The sequence below is a fragment of the Rhinolophus ferrumequinum genome, chromosome 10 (genome assembly GCF_004115265.2).
Source record: "Rhinolophus ferrumequinum isolate MPI-CBG mRhiFer1 chromosome 10, mRhiFer1_v1.p, whole genome shotgun sequence".
NCBI lineage: Eukaryota > Metazoa > Chordata > Mammalia > Chiroptera > Rhinolophidae > Rhinolophus > Rhinolophus ferrumequinum.
The window spans coordinates 45,220,826-45,241,433 of NC_046293.1; the positions used below are offsets into that span (position 1 = coordinate 45,220,826).

The 20,608-nt window shown below is 37.5% G+C and overlaps 1 protein-coding gene across 4 annotated transcripts in view; it reads right to left on the reverse strand.

The window, feature by feature from the left end:
* The window catches only part of YAF2 (YY1 associated factor 2), a 70,447-nt gene extending 50,802 nt beyond the window's left edge, over positions 1 to 19,645 (reverse strand). Inside the window, exons 1-3 of one of the 4 annotated variants that reach the window (XR_004424114.1) lie at positions 18,964 to 19,645; positions 18,406 to 18,531; positions 16,321 to 16,690 (exon numbers count right to left, since the gene is read on the reverse strand). Coding sequence is in view for 3 of the 4 variants with exons in the window: in XM_033116836.1 (XP_032972727.1) it covers positions 18,406 to 18,531; positions 18,964 to 18,989 (152 nt within the window). In the remaining variant the exon portion in view is untranslated. The remainder of the gene's footprint in view (positions 1 to 16,320; positions 16,691 to 18,405; positions 18,532 to 18,963) is intronic. The other 3 variants (XM_033116835.1, XM_033116836.1, XM_033116834.1) reach the window with 3 other exon arrangements.
* Positions 19,646 to 20,608: the final 963 nt, after the last annotated feature.

The window sequence follows — 20,608 nt, forward strand, 5'->3', positions numbered from 1 at the left end:
CTTGCTCTGGACAGAACAGCTCCCCCTTTATCTATTTTATATTTTGGGTTTCCTCCATATGCCTCCCTTTCAAGAAAGAATTCTGCAACAGTGACAAAAGTTTTAAACTTTAAAGGATAGTGTGGTGGGGAGCCTCAAGATGGTCTACAATGATCCCACCTTCTGGTATGCATGCCCTTCTGTAACCTCCTCCCTCTGAATATAGGCTGGCTTCCATGACTCATTTCTAAGGAACAGAATTTGGCAGAAATAATGGGATGTCACTCCCCAAATTAGGTTATAAAAAGACTGTAGCTTTTGTTTGGGGGGCTCTCTCTCTTTGGGGTAAGCACGATGCCAGTGTTGTGCACAGTCCCCTGGAGCGATCCACATGGCCAAGAAATTGATGTATGGCCAACAGCAGTCTTGAGGCCTGCCAGCAGCCATGTGAGTAACTTGGAAGCAGGTGTTCTAAGGCCTGCTGACAACCACCTAAGTGAGCTTGGATCCTCCCTCAGATGAGCCTGAGAGACCACGAGCCAGAACTACCTGCTAAGCTGCTTCTGAATTTTTTTTACAAGTTGCCAAATTTTTGTTTTGCTTATAAAAAACTCTAAGTTATTGTTTACCACCCTCATTTTGTAAAAATTACTTAACAACAAAGTATGAAGAACATGATCTCAGAAAAAAGAACAGAACTTTAATTGAATATATTTACTTTTATGTGGCCCTTATTTTTTCTCATTTTTGCCGCAGTGCTTCTGAATTCTTGCCTCAAAAAAAAAAAGATAAGAAATGTTTACTGTTTTCAGCCACTAAGTTTTGGCGTAATTTGTTACACAGCAATAGATAACTGATACAGAAAGCATATAACGTAATCCATATTAAGATAAAAGTGGCAAAGCAAATGTTAATTAATTTCCTCAAAAGAAATTCAGAGCCTGCCCAGTGGCTCAGGTGGTTGGAGCACCGTGCTCCTAACACTGAGGTCACCGGTTCCATTACAGGTTCGATTCCCACATGGGCCGGTAAGCTGCGCCCTCTACAGCTAAGATTGTGAGCAACAGCTCTCCCTGGAGCTGGGCTGCCCTGAGCAGCTGGACATTGGCGAAAGCTGCTGCGGGCTGCTGTGTGCTGTTGCGGGCTACTATGTGCCACCATGAGTGGCCGGCAACAAGCATAAGTGGCCGGCAGCCAGCAAGAGCTGCCATGAGCTGCTGTGAGCGGACCGACAACGACGAGCAACCAACTACCTCAGCCAGGGGGAGCGCAAGGCTCCTAACACCAGCAGAGAGCTGTGTCCTACACAACTAGACTGAGAAACAACGGCTTGAAACTGGGGGGCAGGGGGGAGGGAGGCGGAAGAAGACGGAAAAAAAAGAAACTCAAAGGAAAATAATACCTATGAGTTGATGGGTGGAGGCCCAGTTCTGAATTTGGCTCTTGGTTTTTAGGCCCAAAAATTCAGCCTAAAACTAAAGCAGAGAAGACTCAATGACTGAATTTCACCAACCATCTTTACCAAACTGATTAATAAATCAGATACCACCTTCCAGGGCATTTCCTTCCCAATATCAACTTATCTGGATAGGGCCAAATAATTACAACAAATTGCATAATGCACATAGTCTAAGTGTGCAGCAACCCTGGAAACTGGTTGCTATGGGTACTTTAAAAATAACGGAATGATGTTAAGATGTAGTTCGTATAGATGTAAAGAAGCCTACATTATTACAACCCCAGAATAAAGTACCATTCTAGTGAATGCCAAACACCATCTGTCACTTCCTACCACATCTTGTACTATGATAAACACCAGCCAATTGTCCAGGGTTGTAATGCTGTGTGGTTTTGCTTTATATCATTTTATGTTCTAGTCATTCTTCCTAAAGATGTGTTAATCACATTAACTGATCTTCAACAACATTTTGATCTTCCTAATTTGACAGATACCCCAATCCCTTAATTAAGTACATTTTATAAACCATATTGTAAAATGGGATATTCTGTAGACAATTAATATTATCTATTCTTAATAGTTTCTAGTTCAAGGAAACATTTTGTCAGGAGAATTATACGTACCTTTATACTAACTATACAGTGGTACCTCGGTTTTCGAATGTAATCTGTTCTGGAAGACCGTTTGAGTTCTGAAACGTTCGAAAACAGCTGACTGCTAGGCCTCAGGATCTTGTACTCAGCAGAAGCCACGTGACGTGTTCGACTTCCGAGGACTGCTCCAAAACCAAAGCATTTACTACCGGATTTACGGCATTCGTAAACCAAAATGTTCGTCAACGGAGATGTTCGAAAACCAAGGTACTACTATAGCTAGTATCCAAGTTAATATGCAAAAATGCCAACGATAAGTCAACATAATAAAGAAGTCTAACCTTTACTCTGTAAGTACATTCTTTATCTCATCTTTTCTGATTATATTAAAACCCATCTGGCCAGATTCTAAGCCCTGCATTAGTTTTCAAATTAGTTCTGAATAACCGTCTTTAAGATGTTAAGTGCGTATTTCCTGTGTCAAACTGATTTTATAAAATAAAAATTTTTTCTAACATAATAAATTTCAATATAGTCTGAAATTAACAGTGATGGTTTTCTAACTACTGCCTATGTTCTGAGTAATAACTTTGTCATTCAGCACTCATAAAATCTGAATTGTGAATCACATGAAATCCAATGTACTCCACAGATGACTACCACTTTACAAACCAAATACAGTTTTGTGGAAAAATGCTGTGATTTTCTTGGTTAACTGATCAATAAAGAGTGCTATGATTCATTCCTCCTAAAAACAAAAGATAAAGTCTTCTTCAAACCATACATGCTCCTTCACAATTAACCATGCAACTTTCCAAGTCTTCAAAGTTACTACACATTTACTTACCACTTAAAAAATTCTTGATACCAAGATGGACCCAATTTTTTATTATTAATTCTCTTAATTTCTGTAGCTATTATCAGGAGCTACCTGTAGAAGTACAGGCTTAAAAATAGATTTTACTAGACAAGTAAAGCTCTCTTACTTGACAAAGTTAGATACTACCATAATTTTACTCATCTCCTGAACTAACAATATTAAATTAACCTCCTTTATTTAACTTATAGATATAATTCAAAACTGTTGTAACTATCATGAAAAACTTAGTACAAGCACTATGCGGAATTATTACCTTGTTACAACTTAAAATATAAATTTTAATGCCAAAGTTGTTAAAATAAACATTACATAGAATAAAAGGGAAAAATTAAGATTCTGTCTGATGAAAGCAAGGGCCATTTGACGTGGCTGACCACACCCCCTCCTTTTGAAAACATTCTCTTCCTTCTGTTTTTGTAACATTACACATACTGGGCTTCTTATTTCATATTTAATTCTTCTTCTTCCTCCATTTCTTTCTTCTTCTGTGTGGGATGCTCCTCTTCTACCATCATAAAAAAGCAGTGATGGTTTTCAGGTTTCCATCCTAGGTTCTCATTTCTCATGGAATGCAGTCTATTCTCTCTGATCTTACCACTCCTATGTCTTTCAGTCATGTACACTGATGCTACCCAATAAATATTTATAGCACTATTCTCCTTCCTAAGCTTAAGCCCTACATATCCCATCTCAGATTTCCCTCAGATACCTGAAATTAAACAAAAGTAAAAATGAACTTTTACCTCCCCCCAAACCCTCCTGTTCCCTATGTCTGTGAGAGGTACCACCAATTACCCAGCTATTTAATTAAGCCAAAATACGGAATTCGTCTTTGATTCTTCCCTCTCTACAATTCAACTTCCTACCTCCCACAGCCATATTCAACTATCAAGTCTCATAAATTTTCTCCTAAACATATCCACAATCCATTCTCTCTCCCACTGATATTGTTGGGCCACTACTGTGTCATCCATAAACTACTGCAATGGCTTCCACTAAATGGTCTCTCTGTCTCTAGTTAAGATTCAAAAAACAAGTAAGCAGAATGTAAGACAGAATAAAATGCTATTGGCTATGGTTTCAACTATGCATTGTATTGACGGCAAAAGAAAACATTTAAAATGCTGAAAAAGTTGAGTATGAATGAAACTTAGGTTGACATAAGTTGTTTTATCAAATAAAATGGGCATAATCAAACATACTCCACCCAACTAACAGATTCAGGAAATGAAATGCAATTATATTAACATTCCTTAAAAACAAGAAGCGGAAAACAGTTTAAAGCAGCAACAGAAATCAGATAAATGATGGAGCCTTTGCAGTTCAATTAAGCATTATCAATACCTATGCAAGACACAATGACAGGCACTGGAAATTCTTACTAATCTTATTTACAATTATTATCTTTATTATTAGCAATTATGCTAAGTTCCCTACATCAATTATCACATTTAACCATCACCAAAGAGCCCTGTGGTTATGTGACTATAAATGGTAGGGTGGGGATTTAAACGGAAATGTGATTCCAGGACCAATGGGACTACTCTCAAGACGATGATTGCAGGGAAGGAAAGAGAAACAATAACAAAATATTTTCAATATGCTGTGTAATTACAATCATCATGTTTTACATAGCATGCTGTAAGAGCAATTAAAAGGGCCTTCATTCTAGCTCTGGGATAAAGGAATGCTTCTTGCTTGAGCAATCAAAAAATTAGAAAGAAGTCTTTGGAGGATGGGAGAATGTGTGGCAGAAGAAACAGCCTAACATACAAGATGACACAGTGGCCTAAGAAAGCCCATGACGATGCTGACAATCGAACCTTGAAAACAGACTGACTCTTTAACTACAGCAAATAGTAAAAAATGCTACTTTTAACTGTTCAAATTCTTAAGTCTATATATACTGCTTACTACTATTATACTACCAAAGTACTTTCTAGATGTTGCAACTTTTACTGGTAAGGCCCAAATGTTTCTCTCTCTCTCTCTCTCTCTCTCTCTCTCTCTCTCTCTCTCTCACACACACACACACACACACACACACACGAACACGCGTGTGAGAGGAGGGACGAGAGAAGGGAGGGAAGATAGGTGAAATTATCCCTAAAGCACTTTGTGGAAATATTATTTTCTTAGTAGGAAACACTTATTTTTATGCTCTGGTTTTGTTAGTTACTGCACTAGAACCCACGTATTTGACAACAGGGACTGTTATACCCCTATATGAATTATATTAACACTTATGTATTTGAAGTTTTTAGCTAAGACTTTTTGAGGACTTACTATATACCAGATACCTGATCAATTTGGTCTTAAAAAAAAGAGCAAAGTGTCTAAAAAGATGGGTGAGAAAGAAGGAAAGATACAGGGAAGGAGGGAGGGAGAACAAGCTTTTCAAGAGAGAAAGCGGCAAATCTCCGCATCATTATACAAAACTCATTATTAGCTCTTACCTTTGAAGTGTGAGGCTAAGAAGTCCAGTCACAATTAACCCAGACTATGCTGAACAAAAGAATCTGAGTGGTAGAGGGCTAAATGGATGCAATAGGGCAGTGATTTTCAAAAACAAAAAATGTTTTGATAGCAAAACACCTTTTAAAAAAAGTCAAGGCACCTCCCGATAAATAAAATGTTTAAGACATAGGTGATCTGGCTGAAGTGGAGTGGGGGACATGGAGCCCCACTTGCTTGTTCCTGAGACATCAGGATTCCAGTCAACACAATTCAAAACCTCTGTGCCCTTCTTAGGGAAAGCCAGCGCTCTTCTACTTCAAGAAACTTGGTATTACTTGATTTTAACTTGCAAACCCATCTCCTCCTACTCCCTTATTTCCTGCAACTTGCTCTCTCACAGGATGCTTCCCAAAGCCAGGCCTGAATGAGCTGTACAATTGAAGGAATGTATGGTTATATATGGACAGCAGAAGCAGGAATAAGAGGAGGAAGGTGTTAACAGAGAAAGCATATTTTGACATGAGGGGAAGTGCTGGCCTAACAGACAAGCGGTATCAGAAGAGAGACACACTCACAGGCCTGTACACGCATGCATGCCCACCTACACACTCATACTCGCAACCCTACCTACACACACACACACACACACACACACACACACACACACACACACACAAAGGGAGGAACAGCCCTTTGAAAAGGCAGATCGAGTGGAATGAATCCTCAGAACCATGCCATCTCATTACCTTATCCTGAAAAAAAAAAAAAAACTAGAGCACTGCTTCTCAAATTTTAATGTGCTTATGAATAATCTAAGAATCCTGTTAAAATGCAGGTTCTGACTCAGTGGAGCCTGAGTTCTCGGTGGAGCCTGATATTCTGCATGCCAATGCCACTGGTCTTTGGACCACACTTCAATGGCAACGGCCTACAGAACACTATGTCCCCAACATGTTCTCTATTACAATAGGGAATAAAAAGTCCCCTGGTCAAGTAACATTGAGAACTGATCGATTAAATAAGCTAAAACAAGTTGTTCTATGGGAGGACTTCTCAGAAATGTTAAATCTATTAAACTTCAAGAAGATATAATATGCAGTATTTTCCAAACTTCCTTCTGTTCAAAGAGCACTCCATAGGACAGTATTTGTGAAACACACTGGAGCATAGACAGGATCAAGGCAAGGTGAAAGCAGCTGTGGAAAGTCTGAGAAGCCCATTCACTGATTTAAGTCTCCTTTCCCCCATTCTTCCAAAGAGATACCTCAACTCCCACTTTTAAATGTTAATATCTACATCTACAAGAGAGAAAGGAAACATGTTTTAGAAGTAGCTGTCTCTGGCTGGAGCTATGTAATGCTGATGGGCATTCCTATTTTCCTCGTTGTACTTCTTTATTCTTTAGTATTTTCAATGAACATGTAATACTTTTATCATCAGAAAGTTATTATCATAAGAAAAAAAACAGTAACTCTATCCACCATGTCAGGTTGTTTACATTCACATTTGAAAGAATTACTTTATTTAGGTTTACATAAAGTAGAAAAGATTTTCTAGTAAAGAGAGAACTGCTGGTGGAACAGAAATGAACTAGATGAACATTAGTGAGAAGACTTTGAGCTATGGGGAAATAAAAGATAAACAGCAAAAAGAGATCCAAAAAAGATGAAAGAAAACCAAACCAACTTTGCATACTCTGCAAATGCACCTAGAGCTCTACTTGAGCAACTATTGGCATCAAATATTATCTATCTACTTGCTGCTGTTGTAGGTTGATCGTCCCTCGTACTTGTATATCTGATAAAAGTATGATACAGTGCAAAGAACCCAGATGAGATTATAAAATGTAAAGATGAAGTGGTTTAATTCATGTCTAAAAACTGTCAGAGGGCTGTCCAAATTTTTTATCATATACAATCCTTGATATACACACATATAATTAAACTGGTTATTAATTATACTATTAGTGATTCTTAGTATTTATATCTCAAATAAAAGAGGGAAATACTATTTATTGGGATTTTTCTCCCAAGAAATACTACGACATCAAAGAAGTCAAGATATATAGCACTATACATGTTACTATAACAGACATCAAAATGAACTTTGTTAACATTTGTACTTCAAAAATATCAGTTAACATAGGGAAAATAACTGACAGTATTTTGTTCTTCACTTACTATATTGTTAGCCCAGTTTTTAACACAGGTTCTCAATATTAGTTATAAGTAGTAAGTTTAATGTTAGAAGTTATCAAGATGTACAACACTAGATCTAGGTATAATGAAATTTAAAGATTACCTATAAAGTTACTTGCTAGCAAATTTAATTGCAACCACAGCAAGGTAATAAAAAGGACTGGAAATTTAAATACCTGAATCTGACACTAGCCAGCTACTGACCTTGAACAAGTCACAGTCTTTCCAGGCCTGTTTCTTATTTGCCAAGAGGATACTAGGCTACAACCACGAGTTCCAACAAATGGAAAAGACCTCACCGACCAGACTGCTATGTGTTACCTGGAAAAGCCAGTACCACAAGAATCCTCCAAACTGGATTTTTAGGAAAAATCCTAAACAAGGGTTTGTAAACCGATTTCAAAAGTTGTAACAGGAAAATAAAAAGTGAAACAAAAAGCAAAACAAAGGAAAAATGTTTCCTTGCGAACATCTACTAGAAAACCCTTCAAGATCTTCCCTCTGAAGACTACCTTATCCCTCTACCATTAAGGTTTCTAGTAATAAAAACTAACCTGTCTTCATAAAAATGACTAAACATTATGGAAGCTCTTAAAAGGTTCCTTCCAGTTCTAAAATTCTCAGTAATTCTGCAATTTTCCATAGCAAACAATACTACAGAATGAAGCGCCTAATTATATCAAAAGGTAGAGACTGTAACAAACATGAAAGCCAATAAACAAAACATTGTGGGTGTTCAATAAATATTTATTAAATGAATAATTTACAAAATCACTGTGACACATTTTATACACTTGTATTACCACTAAAATTACAATCTATAAAAGATGTTTATTTAAGAACAATTTGTCTTTCAAATAAAAAAAAAACAAAAACCAAGATTTCATTAAATCCTTGAATAAAAACTTCATATCACACAAAATGCTAATCTTTCTACCTAATTATGCTAGCCCTGTATCTAACCTTGAGGGAAAGAGGAATAAGCAAAGAAACCTTTTACCCAAATAGTTTTATAAACCTCTTTATTTGAGATGTAATGGTGATGAGATCAAACAACCTGAGTTTCAACTGAGGTTCTAACACTAAGTCTATGATTAAATGACAAACTTCCTTTCCTTCATGTAGGGTGTTTTGATAAGCAAATAAATGGATATACTATAGGAAAGCATTCTGAATACAGCACAGTACTACATGAATGATAATTTAAAGATATTGCTTTTACTGAATTCTTACCCCCAGAAACCACCAATACTAACTACAAATTAGTTCGGCAGCAATAAATGATAAACAGTCTTTCAAATACATACTATACTTAACAGTAATGGCGACCATTTAGTGAGCACTTACTATGTGTCAGCTACTATGAAAAGGGCTTTACAGAAATAAACTCATTTAATCTTCTCAGTAATATTTTTTAGTGAAGAGGAAAAAAAAACTGAGTAGCATACTGAAGATCATTGCCAATATAACCAATAAGATAGTTGAAGGAACAGACAGTAAATTTAATAATGAAGTCCTATTACAAAACTATCTTATTCTCAAAGAAGGTAGTTTCTGAGTAATTACCAAATATATATAAATTTAATAGTCTATATCATCCTATGTAAATTTATCATAGGCAAGTAATCATTTTAATCATCTGAAATCTTACTTCAATTATACAACTATTATCTTAAACACAGTAGTTTCTTTTAAAAGCATACCTATCTATCTATACACACACATATACACATATATTAGATTGGTGCAAAAGTGATTACGGTTTAAAAAGTTAAAAATAACTGCCAAAACCACAATTACTTTTGCACCAACCTAATACAATGAGAGAAAGAGAAGATTTTACCCAGCAATGAAGTAGCAGCTTCATTTGGCTGAAATTTCTTAGGAGAAAGGTAATCCATCAAATTAGAAATTGGTCATGATGTTAAAGCACATTTTATCAAAAGTGCTGTACTAGTAATGGCCACAACAATAACTGATTTCATACTTAATCTGAGCATAGAACTTCTCCAAAAACTAGGACTATGCTGAAAAATTAATTTTAAACTCCTTCTGTTTACTCATTAGCAAATATTATCTATCTTCTTTGCTAGAATCCAAACTTTCAGAGGGCTGGAACTGGGTCTCATGCACAGTTCTATAATCCTGGTATAATTCCTGGCATATAGTATGTGTCCAATAAGCATTTGCAGAATTCTAGGATTTTGTTCACTATCATTTACTTCCAGTAATTCACATATGTATACAGGAGGGTTCTTTTCCAAATAATGACTTATACAACCTGTATCAGAATTTCAACTTTTTCAAAGCTTATTTAAAAAAATTAATAAATAACTTTTCTTCTCTAATACCTATATTCCTCTTTTAACAAACCTTTATTAAACACCTATTACTTCTCAGGCATTTTGTCAAGCATCTTCAAAAAGGATAAAGCAAAACTCGTATTTCCCTTAGAAACCTACAGAATGACATGTGAGTAAATGCATACATGTAACAGAGCTATAGTGTGCTAAATGATACAATAAGGTAAGCATCACAAATTCATTGATGGAAAACGAATACAGTTACTCTCACAGCATTAACTAAAGAGCCATCCTCAACCCTCTGGTTAATTTGTCCTGAGAGAATATTCAGTTTCATGAGAAAGACAAAAATCGACATTGGATTTATGAGGAAATGCTGAAGCTAGATGGAGAACACCAAATGCACAAAAGACACACAAAAGTCAAGTTTGGGATGGGCCTAGGAGAATATCATAGGAAAAAGACATGTGAGCTGGGTCTTGAAGAATAAGCAGTTAACTAGGCGGGAAAAATGATAACGAAATTCAAGAAAGATATTGGCAACTAATCCTGGTAGCCTGACTCTGGACAATTGGCTACAATAAAGACTCTGGACAATTCCTACATGATGAGGGAAAATTCCATTATTTTTTTAATATCTGCCTAATTTCTATAGTTGTTAGATGTCTGCTAATTTGTAGAACTGATCCAGCTTTAAAAATAACAAGTTGAGATAATACTATCTCAATCGTAAGATTAAAAATTGATTCCATTTTAATAATTAAATGTAATTCATTCCATTAATTTAAACTCAGTACAGTTCAAATGCAAAATCTGAATTCTAAACTATTTTTCAATTAAACAATCTCAAATACCACAAATCTAAGTTTATTTAGTTTTAGTTTTTGTATATTTTATATTTTGATAGGCCCTTAATGTCAACAATCTTAACTTTAAAAATTATTTAACAGAAAACTTCTAATTTAGTCGAGAAATAAAATATATTTCATAATATGCTGTACTCTTTTATGACTTCGGTAGTTTACTTTAACCAAGAAACACTTCTCACTTTTAGCTATACTATGTAAATTCCAATAACCTGAATAACAAGACCTAAATAAGTGGTTGTAAATGAGATAGTAAAAATGAACATTAAACTTCCCAAAGTTATACCTTAAAAATGCCTTAAAATTGTATTCATATACAATATTATCTTTTAAATAATGTTAATACATGAAACTAACGTTAGATGTCAATAAAAAAAATGGTAAAGCTAAAAAATGTTCCAAAATTGAGAGGAAAGTTGTATTTTCTTTCACACATACAGTTTTTCAAAATATATGACATGAAGAAATAAAAATAAATATGGTAATAGAAAAAAAATGACATGTACTGTGTTCTTTAATGATCATGTTCTTATTTAATCATCAAAATATTAAATAAGATTTTTACAAAACATTATATTGTGCTATAACATTATTGTGCTATAAAAACACTATTCCTATTTTTAAAGACAAAGAAACTAAAACTCAGGGTCACTCATCTCAGTTACTAGTCTAACTGTAAAATTTGTGCTTTTAATCAAATAACACAGCATCAAAATATAAAGCAAAATTGTGAAAAAAATTTATACCTACAAATTATGGACAAAATAGTCTGATAATACTTTTACAAACATAAATTTAAAAGTTATTGGAAAAGCAATGCCAGGTGTCAAACAGCAATAGTCAAATTAAAAAGGAAAAAAAAACATCCCCTGAAAAAGCTTAAATGTCTACAATGTTCCACAGACTTTAACCAGCCTCTGAGGATACCAAAGTGAGTAAGGGTAAGGCATTCCCTGCCTGGTAGGACCAAGAAAACATCTGGACAATTATACTACTACAACATGGCGATTCTCTAGGTATAATTACACATACATAGATAGATTAAATTAATATAATAATTGGAGGGAGGGGTTGAAATGAAGCTACGAAGGTAGTTTAGGGATAGCTATAGCCTTGAATACCATGATCAGGCACTCAACCTTTACTCAGGAGTCACTAGAAAGTCTCAATTTTTTTTTTTTTAATTCGGGGACTAACATGAACACATAGGTTTCAAAAACATACTGAAGATAACTGTAGCAGCATTCTGAAGAGACCAACTTGTCCAAAAACTCATGAGAGAAATGATATGCGCTTCTAAACTATAGTTACATAAATTGGAAAAAGGACCGATTTGATAGATAATCCAGAGAAAGACCGGACATGAGGGATGATGATGATGAGTTAGAATCAAAGTGGAGACAATGACAGTTTCTAGCTTAGGTCCCAGAAAATTTATGCACATACAAAGAGAAGAAGCCAAGTTTGGTTAGGCTGAAATTGATTTCAGAGAGTACAAAGAAAACCAGGAAAAAGTAGTGTTACAGATGTCAGGGAAGAATTTCAATTTCACAAAAAAAAAGGCATACCAACATCAAATACTGTAGGGATGACAGAAAGAAGACTGACATTAGGCCACCGAGTTTAACAACTAGGTCACTAGGTTATCAAAAAGATCTTACTCAACAAAGGATAAAGGAAAGGAAAAGAATGCTGAAGTAAATCTGTTGTACGTAGAAACCCAAGTTAGTAAAACTCTAGATCAGCAGTTCATACACTTTCTGGTCTCAGGATCCCTTTACACTCTCAAAAGACCTTTTGTTTAGGTACGTCTTATCTGTCAAGAAATAAATTACTGTATTAGAAATAAAAACAGAAAAAAAAACTAACATTAAAAACTAACAAAAGTATATCACACGTTAATATAAATAACATTTTTACGGGGAAAAAAAAAACTTGTTTTCCAAAACAAAGACAATTTTGTGTGAACAGTGGCAATTGTATATTTTTGCAAACCTCCAACACTTGGCTTAATAGAAGACATCTAGATTATCATATCTACTTCTGCATTCAATTTGTTACAACATGCTGTTTTTGTTCAAGAATATGAAATCTGGACTCCCACAAATATGGAGTTGAAAAATGGAGAAGTATTTTAACAGCCTTTTCAGATAATTGTGGATATTATTCTTTGAGATTACATTAAAAACATAAGTAGTTGTTTCTCAAAGGTGAGGTGCATATGAAATCTGAAATCATATCAATCAAGTTTTCAGTGTTCCCTTAAAATTCATTGGTTTATTTTGTACTTTGAATGGATTATGGTTTTATAATATCATACATTGGTTATTGGGCAATACTGAGTAACTGAGTTATGGAGATCTTCCAAATATTAACCAATTTCATGATAAAATGTCAAACTATGTTCACTGATATCACCACATGATCTCATCTTTAAAGTACTGGGAAGCTCTTAAACTTAACTGTAGTGGTTACAAGTTTTCAAAAATTTTCAGTTGAAATTTTCTAATTTTCACTTGAAAGCTCAATTTTTATCCTTGGCATCAAATACTATCAACTGTTTTCCTTGAAGTGACAGGCTCACTGTGTTCATTTTCGAGAAAATATCTGCTAAATATCCAAGTCTGAATAACCATAGTTTGCCAAGCATTCTTTCAAGTAAAAAATTATATTCTATGAAAAAAAGCAGCTAGTTCTGCTTGCAACTCAAACTACACAGATGCTTTCCCTTAAATCAGCCACTGTACTTTGGTATGCAGCAAAAGTACTTTACATATACTTCCCAGTTCATGAGACAGAATATTGAAAAAACATGAGACTTCATAAAATTAGTAACTTTTACTGCTTCATCAAAGATATTCTTAAGTGAAACTGACGTTCTTGTTATTGCACATGCATGGTGGTGAGGATCACAATGAGTATCACAATTTAGTGCCATGTTTTGACTCAGACTAAGAGGCCAGCAGTTCTACCCACCATTGCCTCTGCACCATCATTGCAAGTGTTAACACAGTGAAAAAGACAAATACCATCTTAGTATGATTATGAAAATAGTTGGACCCTCACAGGCTCCCTAAAACAGTCTCTAGGATCCCCAGGGTTCCTCAGATAACACTTTGAAAACCACTACTCTAAACTATCCAAACACTAATCATTTTCAATATTTCTCTGTAAACAACGAACCTGTGTAACTACTCTAACCTAAGATTATAGGGAGGAAAACCAACCAACCTCCTAGAATAAGGAGTCTCTGAACAACTGTGTAGTAGCTGGAAAGGCTCCTCAGACACAGGTGAGGGAAGCTCAGGACCTGTGCATATCTGAAAGACGGACTGACTTAGATGGTCCTCAATTTTTCTCCCACACCCACACTAAGAGTCTACAAGAATCTGTGGCAAACCTCAATTTAGAAAATAGAAAGCACATATGACAAGACAACAATGATATGGAAAAGATTTTTATCAGATAACTAGTTTGTTTCTTCAAAATGTGAGTTTTATGCAATTTACTCCCATTTTATAGAACATGAAATAATTCATTCTTTTTTACCAATAATCAGATCCTCACCATAATACTGTGTTCAGTTATAAACTCTAATTTTTTAACGAGAAAATATTACCTCTTCAGCTCACACATAAAGATTTACTAATACTACCTACCTCATGTACAGAATTTGGTACAATTCAAAGTGTTTCTAATTTGACAAAATCATAAAATTTTAAAGAAGAAACAAAGAAACATCTATTTTGCTCACCACTGTATGTCCAGTACCTAGCTCAGTCAGCCCTTATATAAAATAAGATGATCAATAAACATTGAATAATGAATATTGAAGTGGCTGAAATGAGATAAGAACTCAGGTCACTAGACTCCTAGTACAACACCCAGTGCTCTTCCTACTAGCTGAAATCTTTTTCATTGTTGTCTCAAATAATCTGAGGAACCTGAAGGAACTATTACAATTTACCGTGAGAAGACACAACATGACCTGTTACACTTGAAATTGCACTTGAAAGCCTGCTATGGACTAGATATTTTATAGGTTTCCATTTAGATCACAGTTAATCATTATCAATTTTTAATATTTGCTATCCGAATTAAATAGTGATGTCCATTCCTGCCGTGTTTCCCTGAAAATAAGACCTAGCCAGACAATCAGCTCTAATGCGTCTTTTGGAACAAAAATTAATATAAGACCCAGTATTATATTATTATTACACCTGTCTTATATTACATTATATATTAAATTAAATATTATTTTAATACAAGACCAGGTCTTATATTAATTTTTGCTCCAAAAGACACATTAGAGCTGATTGTCCAGCTAGGTCTTATTTTCGGGGAAACAGGGTATGTGAAAATGTGGCAATAAGATACTAGTTTAACTCAATCATCATACACTGACTACACTACCCTCACGTATGCACTATACTAAGCATTTCATTTTCTGATGATTTAGAATGGTTTTTAATTTCTTCAAGTTTCTTCAGTTCTTATTTGAAGACACTTACTATCTTATAAAAACTTGAGATATAAAGACGGAGACTATGTAGTACCTTTGATAACAATTTATTACAGTAGACTTTTGTTTTTCAAATTTTTTCTGTCGGTTTGACATTCATCATTTTTCACTCACAAAAGCACAGTGTAGAAAACCTCGGGTATATAAACTATCTATTTAGATTCTAGGTAAAAAAAAAAAAGAGATTGATCAAATTTAAGCTAATCAAGGCCAGCAAGTACAAAACAAACTCAATCGTAAAAATGACTTAGAAAATATAATTTATCAATTTAAAAATTGAAGCTACTTCAAATCATGTTCATTTTTTAAATACTGCTATGAACATAACCTCATTTCATTCCATACAAAATTATTCTGCAGAAAAATATGACCTACCCAGGATAAAGCCAAAGGAAATGGTGGTCTTCTGTTGCAATATAATGGAGTTGAGCTAGATATTCTTTAAAGAAAAAAATTGTCAGTAAAGACTTTAAAGGGAGACCACGGACTCCATCTTCTCTAGAGGCTTAAAAAGAAAATACCTTTCAAATGTGTGGGATGGCTTAGATTTGGCCTCACATTTGGTGACAAAGATTCAGTTCAAAGGTCATTCTGACCCAAAGGATTCAAGTCCAGTCTGTCCTCATGCAAACAAGTCATTAGCAAACTGCATCCCTCTGCTCCACAGCTATCCAGTCACTGCTTTAGTGATCACCAACCTTATGCTTGAAATTACCTTAACTGCCAATTAACATGTCAATTGTAGAGAATTATTTCTTCCAACTACTGAAACTTTTGCTTCTCAATAGTGTTCTGCAGTCCTTTAATCTTGTTTTTCTAGCATTACCAGAAAGAGGGCAATATTTTGTGGTACAATCAACATCTGCCTTATTAACAATGCCCTGTTCCATTGTTCTATCCAAACATGGATTCCACTCTGAATTTCAGAAACAGTGGTATGAAAATAACAGATAACAGAGAAATTAGAGCTCTTAGGTTTAATTCAAGGCCAAAATCAAAAGAGAAGTGATCATTCAGAGAGAGGAAGGAAGAAGCTGAGAGGGTCGTAGTGTAGAACACTTACTTTTAGGAACAGAGTGTCCCTTAGACTTCTGGTGAGTTGCCCAGAGCCTCTTCAGTTTCAATCCAAATGACAATGCTTCTCTGAGTCCTCCTCAAGTAATCCACTAAAAACTGGATCTACAAGAGCTCAGATGTACTGGTAAAAATGTCAGGGGCCCCCATGGGGGCCTCAAGCCTCTTTTATACTAGGCCCACTTCTCTGTCCTGGGCCAACTCCCCTGTGCACTATATTCCTTCTTCTTCCAGATGCCAGGTATTCGGCCTGTTTCTTCTCTTCTGAGCTGCCACCACCTACTCTATTTCTCAGGGTTCCTCTAACCCCAAGACTGGCTGTGGAGTAGGACACCAGCTTCCCCCCTTCCTTGCTGTCCCTGCAAATAAACATATAGGCTCTTCTAGTTTCAGTATTTTTCTAATGGCTACAAGAAAATAGAGGGAACAACAAAAAGCAACAATATTGTACCAGAGATTAAGATTATAATAATTGTCTCCACTTTAAAGTTCCTGCCTCCAAAAAACAAATTTTCTGAAAATTGCTTATTGAGCATTTAAAAAAGTACAAAGTACTAACATAGATATACAAATATAATCTAAACCAAATCCAACCTTATATAGACATAAAGATATCAAGATATTCTACTTTTCAAAATACTTAAATCACGGGTCCAAAATTAGTTACCACATTCATGTTAGCAAATAGGTGGTTTTTTTTTTTAGAGTATTCTATTACAGTCCCTTGAATTTTGTATATGTTTGAAAGTTCTCTTTTCAAAGGATACCATAAAAAATGCTCAATATATTTTATCCAATATAGATGGGAATTAATGTACAAAAAACGTGTTAAGATTTACAAAAAGACAGGTATGTCAAAAGCAGCTGACTTCACTAAATTCTTAAAATTTTAAAATACTGCCAACCATTTCTGTCTCTACATTTAAATTTTTTAATGGAACGCTCTAAATGGTGTTTAAAAATCTGGATATTTCATTTTTAGAAATCTAACTTCTGAATATATAAATCAATATATAAATATTGTGGATGCCTTTTTTAAAACAACAGTATTATATCCCATTGGTATACTTATACTCTTGTGATAATTTAGTTTCTAACAGACTTTGTAATATCAAAATATGTGTTATCTAAATATTAGTCTATGAATTACAGGATTATAACGAATTAATTTAAAGCCTACCTTCCTATAAAGGTGAAGGGAGTCTATAACTAAGGCTGGCAGATCAAGAATGTCACTGTCTGAATTTCCTGGATGATTTTCTTTATCCACTTAATTCACTTAAGTGGGTTTTTAAAAGACTGAGTTATTATACTGTAAGCTTACAATAAAGACTGAAAATAGGCAGAGATCATTTAATCTCATTTGTATAGTCTAATAGATTACCATTTGACCACACTAAAGATATTCAGACACCTTCAGTAAAACTACGTCCCTGTGACGGCTCACCACCAACTTTTATAAAATATTAGAGAATTGTAAAAAAACACTGAACAAAACCTTGCTGTGACCCGTTCAAACGTCTATATAAAAAAAGGAAGTTAAAATATTAGAGAATTGTAAAAAAACACTGAACAAAACCTTGATGTGACCCGTTCAAACGTCTATATAAAAAGGGAAGTTAAATCCACTGGGTATTCTATAATCAGATTGTTTTCTTTTTGAGGAACGTAATTAAATTACATCTTTTGCTCCTAAAGAGGATTTCATGGTTTTTCTTTGATTCCTACACACTAACACAACAATGCAGCCAACATTATTATATCCGGAATGGAGCGGGGGAGGATGACATTACACCCAGCGATACGAATTAAATCGCAGCAGCTAATGCCCTCCTTAAATAATTTATTCTCTCTTGGCAGCAAAAAAACGATACAGCCTCTTCAATTACTCCTCACCGCAAACCATCGCTTGGGTCGCGACCAATCTGACCCAATTCCTATCGCGGCCACCACCTCAGTCTCGCTTCCTCCCGCCGGGTCTGCAAGTGTCACGGGAGGTGGAGGCAGCCGCAGGGGCGTCCTCTGCGCTGCGACCCGGCTGGCCAGAAGCACGCGAGGCAGGCCCGGGACTCACCGGGTGGAGGTGCCCTTCCGCACATCGCACATCATGCACTTGAAGGCCTCCGCGCTGTTCCGGAAGGTGCAGACGCTACAGTCCCAGTAACCCTCATCCGAGGACGGCTTCGGCTGCCGCTTCGGCCTGCAGAACACAACCCGGACACGACGTCGCGCGGGGTCACCAGCAGGCCGCGCCCAGCGCCCGGGCCCCGCGGTCGCCCGCACCCCGACCCCCGACCCAATTCCGCGACCCCCCCCCCACCCGCGGGCCCCGGACACGCCGCGCTCCGGCTCAGAGGGGGAGGGGAATAAAGAAGGGGGAAGGCGCGAGCGCGGCCGCTATCGTCGCGGCCGCGGCCTCTGTGACACCGGGACTGCCGCTCCGGCCGCCGCCATCTCGGCTCCATTGTGGGGCGGCCGGCGGCGGCCCTTCACGCGGCAGCGCTCGCGCAGCAGCGGCGCCGCCCCCGTTCTCGCCCTGCTGCCCGGGCGGCGAACCAGGCGGCCGCCTGAAGCCCGACGCGAGGGCCCTGCCGCCTGCACAGTCCGGGCCCGAGGGCCCGGGCGCTGTTACCTGGTGGGGCTCTTCTTGTCTCCCATGGCTTGGCTACAGATGCACGCCGAGAGTCGCCGCCGCGGCCGCTCTGTTTGTCAATAAGGAGGATAATAAGCCGGGCGGAAGCGGGCGGGGGAGGAGGGAGGGGGCGGGGAAGGCCGCACCGCCAAGCTCCGGAGCCGCCGCCGGATCCCACGCAGCCTCCAGCTGTCGGGGAAACTCCTGCCTGGGCGCACGTGACCCGCGCCGGCCAACCAGCGGTCGCGCCGGAGACTTCAAACGCGGCCAGCGCGGCCCAGCACCCGCCGCGAGTTCGCGGGCGGGCGGCGTGGGGGTGCAGCTGCAGCCTCCGGCGCCTCAGCCACCGCTTCTCCGCCCGATTTTCCCCGCCTCCCCTCGGCAACCCCGGCTGACGGGGGCTGCCACGCGCTCCGGGCTCCTCTGTCTGTCCCTCCGGCTGGCGGGGGATGCTCAGTCAACCCCACGAGAAGCCTAGTCCAACGTGGGGCCGGCGTTCGGAGGTCAGCCCAGCTCCGGACGAGAGTGCCCGGCTGCGGTCTCCAGGTAGAACCGCTTTCCCAGCCTCGGCCGCCCTTGGCTATTCAGCCTCAGCCCGGATACTTGGGGGGAGTTGGGAATCAGCATTGAGCGCCATTGCTAAGTGCCTTAAAATACTGTCTAGTTTTATGCAGGAAAATGCTTTACCAAGTAAAGATTGCCTTTGATTTAGAAGAAACGAAACCGAGGCTCAAGAGAGGTTAGGTGACTTCCTCTATTACATAATCAGAAGATAACAAAGCCAGGAATCTAACCCTGGTTTTAATGCCAAATGCGCTGCCTCGGCTTCCCAGGCATCTGCAGTAGCTGCTTGGGGGGAAAAATTTTTTTTAAAGTATTCATAAGCCCTTTTTTAAAATAACGCGTTTACATGTGCCCTGAACGCTACCTTCCTTCCAGATCTCAATTATCTCAACATACTGGACGCCCTCACTTTGTACATACTAACAAGGACCATATAACTGGTCTCCGAAGCTCAAGCCGGATCACCCCAGTTTAGTCAGTGCTGGTAATGACACCATCCTGATCAAAAGTTTGCTAAAGCTCTCAGACTCCTTAGCCTGGCATTCAAGGACTTTCACACTTTCTCCCTACCGGTTATGGTAAGGGCCTTATCCCATTCCCCATCAGAAAAACTGCCTCCGGGCAAAGACTGCAGATGAAATTCATTCATGACCTTCCAAAACCTTTCCTTCACACACATAGCTTACTTCCGTATAAATACTTTCCTCTTCTCTTTGTACTGTTTCTACCCTTCTTTCCAGATTCACAGAAAGTCCGAATTCTTGTAAAATAATAATCTTACAGCTAAGCAACTCTTAACGAACTACAAAGGAAATAGCATAGTCAGAAATCCTGGGTTCTCAGCGTACTTTCCCTGTTCTTTTGCGGATGGACCTTGGAAATTGTGCTTAATTTCTGTAATTCTTAACTTCTTTATCTGCAAAAGGACATTTATATTTATGAGGTTGTGTGATTAATAATAAAGTAACTAACATTTTTAGCACTTTATGCCAGGCACTTTGTAAATCTCTTTACACAAATTTGTGTAAACACTCAAAGTACTATGCAAATCTGCTCATCAACTAGTCTATCCCTTCATTTG